This window comes from Manihot esculenta, chromosome 10 (genome assembly GCF_001659605.2).
Source record: "Manihot esculenta cultivar AM560-2 chromosome 10, M.esculenta_v8, whole genome shotgun sequence".
In the NCBI taxonomy this organism is placed as follows: Eukaryota; Viridiplantae; Streptophyta; class Magnoliopsida; order Malpighiales; family Euphorbiaceae; genus Manihot; species Manihot esculenta.
Window position 1 is genome coordinate 29,277,392 of NC_035170.2, and position 2,746 is coordinate 29,280,137.

The following is a 2,746-nucleotide window of genomic DNA, read 5'->3' on the forward strand; positions in this document are numbered from 1 at the left end:
GAGTCCTGTTGGTTTGTCTAGCACGGCACTTATTGACTTTGAAGTGACACGTTTGGCCAACCAAATTACGTTTGATTTTATTTTTCTAATTTAAAAGAATACACGGTAAATTTATGAGAAGTTACATGAAATTTACGCTGTTATTGATAAAATATATCAATTTTAATTTATAATATGAAAATATATGGAAGACAATAGGTGATAAATATTGGCCACATTGGTCATCAACTCTCTGTATATATTACCACCGTCATTAATTTCATAAAGAAGCAAAGGCCCTCTAAACAAAAGCCCTCATCACCACCGGCTTCTGTGTATTAGGATGTCTATAGAGAACCTCAACAACTCAATCGAGCATGACCAGCTCACCATTTATCAAGTATCACTGAGAGGGGATGTAGCTGAATTAGATGCATTACTTCAACAAGATGAGCTCATTCTTGATAGAGTCACTGTTTCTTCCTTCCATGAAACTCCCTTACACATTGCAGCCATGCGAGGTCACCTTCAGTTTGCTCAAGCACTCCTCAATCTGAAGCCCAAACTAGCCGAGGAGTTAGACTCTCTTTGCCGCTTGCCACTTCACTTGGCTTCTGCAGAAGGCTACTCCCATATTGTTAAAGAGTTGGTAACTGTGAATCCTGATGCTTGCTGGGCACGTGATCAAGATGGAAGAATCCCACTTCACTTGGCTACCATGAAAGGAAGAGTTGCAGTTGTAAAGGAATTAGTCAGCGTTTGTCCTGAGTCAATAAGAGAGAAGATGGATACTGGAGAGACAATCTTGCACTTATGTGTTAAATATAATCGGTTGGAGGTTTTGAAATTGTTGGTAGAAACGGTACGAGATGATGAATTTGTCAGTGCCCCGGATGATAATGGCAATACCATTTTGCACCTTGCAGCCATCCTCAAACATGTGCAGGTTTGTTGATCTCGTCACTGCTAGCCACATTAACTGGAAAAATAAACCCAAAAGTGATGATCTTTTTGCTTATGCAGATTACAAAATACTTACTTTTGGAGACTAGCATCAAAGAAAATGCAAATACCTTGAACAAGAATGGATTCACAGCACTGGAAGCTCTAGAGCACACTCCAGTGGACTCAAATGGCCTGGAAATAAAGATCATTCTTCTAGAAGCTGAAGCAGGCCATGCTCAGAGGAACGAAGAGCGCAATAGTAAAGTTCGATCATCAACAGTACAAAGAAAGAGAGGCCTAGCTGCCAGAACCTGTAAATGGTGGAATAATTACTTAAAGAACGTAGGCAAGAGATTCGAAGAGGCACGAGGCAATATTCTGATAGCGGCTACTCTAACAGCAACTATAGCTTTTCAAGCTGGGGTAAACCCACCCCAATTTAATAAAGACCAGAATGCAACTGTAGTTTCAACTTCTTCTTTTTATCTTGATTCTTATCTTGGTAATTCAGAAACATATTTCTGGTATTGCAACACTGTTTCTTTGATGCTCTCTCTTATTATTATTATGCTGATGTTTAGCGGAATTCCTTTCAAAAATAAGATTTTAGGAGTTTTCCTAGTAATTATCATGTGCAGCGCAATCCTATATATATCACAAGCATATTTCTTTGCGGCGGCGTCAAACATGAGGCTGGGAGAAAATGGTTGGACTTTGGCAGTGAAAACAGTGTTGTTAATTCCCACTATAATTCGTTTTTTATTGTGGTTTATTATTTTGATACATTTTGCTTCCTTTGTGATCTGGCTGTTTCAGAAGATCTACCGATGTATTTCTAAATTAATATCGAGTTTATGTTTATAAAGTTTTTTTTTTTTTTTTTTTTTGCTAAGAGATAATTTCTATTAATTGTAACTTTTGAGCTTTATGCAATGAAGTTTCTGGTTAGCTTTAATATTTCTTATAATGCGTATAATTAGATATTATTCTAGACCACGAAATAGAGAATTTCAATGGATCAAAAGTCATAACTTTTATGTATTTTATATCTTCCTACAATCATTGTAACAAAATCTTGTTTAATTTCATTATTGACCATGAAAAATCTTTCAAGGAAAAAAATTACTGCTTTTTAAATTAATTCTAGCAATTACATGCAGAAAAACTTAGAATTCTCAAATTTTATTGCAGTCATTAAATTGCCTTAAACCCATCAAATTTGATTTCTTGTTTATCTTTGATTTGATTGTGTTTTATTGGCAGTTTCATTCAAGACCTCTGAACTTAATCAAGTGCTAGTTTTTGGAGATCAAAGCAACCACATAAGCAAAAGGCAAATTGGAAATGCTTAGCCTTATTTTCTCTTGCTCTATATCAGAAAATTCAACTTCCCAATCAAGAGATGATCCAATCAAAAGGCAAATTGTTTATCTTTGATTTGATTGTTGTGCTTTATATGCATGGATTGTTTTTTTTTTTTTTTTCTAAGTTGCTCACAACTGTTTTTTAATTTTTCTTTTCAGTTTTTTTTTCTTGGAGACCTCAATATGATATCTACAATATTTTATAATTATTACTGTCTAGAATTAGTGGCCATTTTTTAAATTAAAATTTTACTTTTTTCAGGTTTCATTTCTGAAATAGCACATTCACTAACAACATCTATCATCGTTCATTTTAATGGCAAAAGCCCTTTGTAGAAGTTAAGGTTAAACTGTTTTAGAGTGATTTCATGTTTTGGATAACTAGCAATTAATTTTTTATATCGTTTATAATATTTATGTAAAATTTTATTTTTTCTTTGTTTAATTCCACTTATTTC

The 2,746-nt window shown here is 34.1% G+C and overlaps 1 protein-coding gene across 1 annotated transcript; it reads left to right on the forward strand.

Moving 5' to 3' along the window:
* The first annotated feature begins 318 nt into the window (after nt 1-318).
* Nucleotides 319-1,879, forward strand: LOC110624320 (ankyrin repeat-containing protein BDA1). Its single transcript, XM_021769418.2, has 2 exons — nt 319-925; nt 1,003-1,879. Exons 1-2 carry the CDS (start codon nt 323-325, stop codon nt 1,786-1,788), a joined length of 1,389 nt encoding a protein of 462 aa, XP_021625110.1. The 5' UTR covers nt 319-322; the 3' UTR covers nt 1,789-1,879.
* The last annotated feature ends 867 nt before the right edge of the window (nt 1,880-2,746 follow it).

Bases quoted from the DNA above. Each gene is read 5' to 3' on its own strand.
- LOC110624320 (XM_021769418.2), top strand. From the start codon at position 323: ATGTCTATAGAGAACCTCAACAACTCAATCGAGCATGACCAGCTCACC. The intron at 926-1,002 runs GTTTGTTGATCT...TTGCTTATGCAG, and splicing joins CCATCCTCAAACATGTGCAG to ATTACAAAATACTTACTTTT.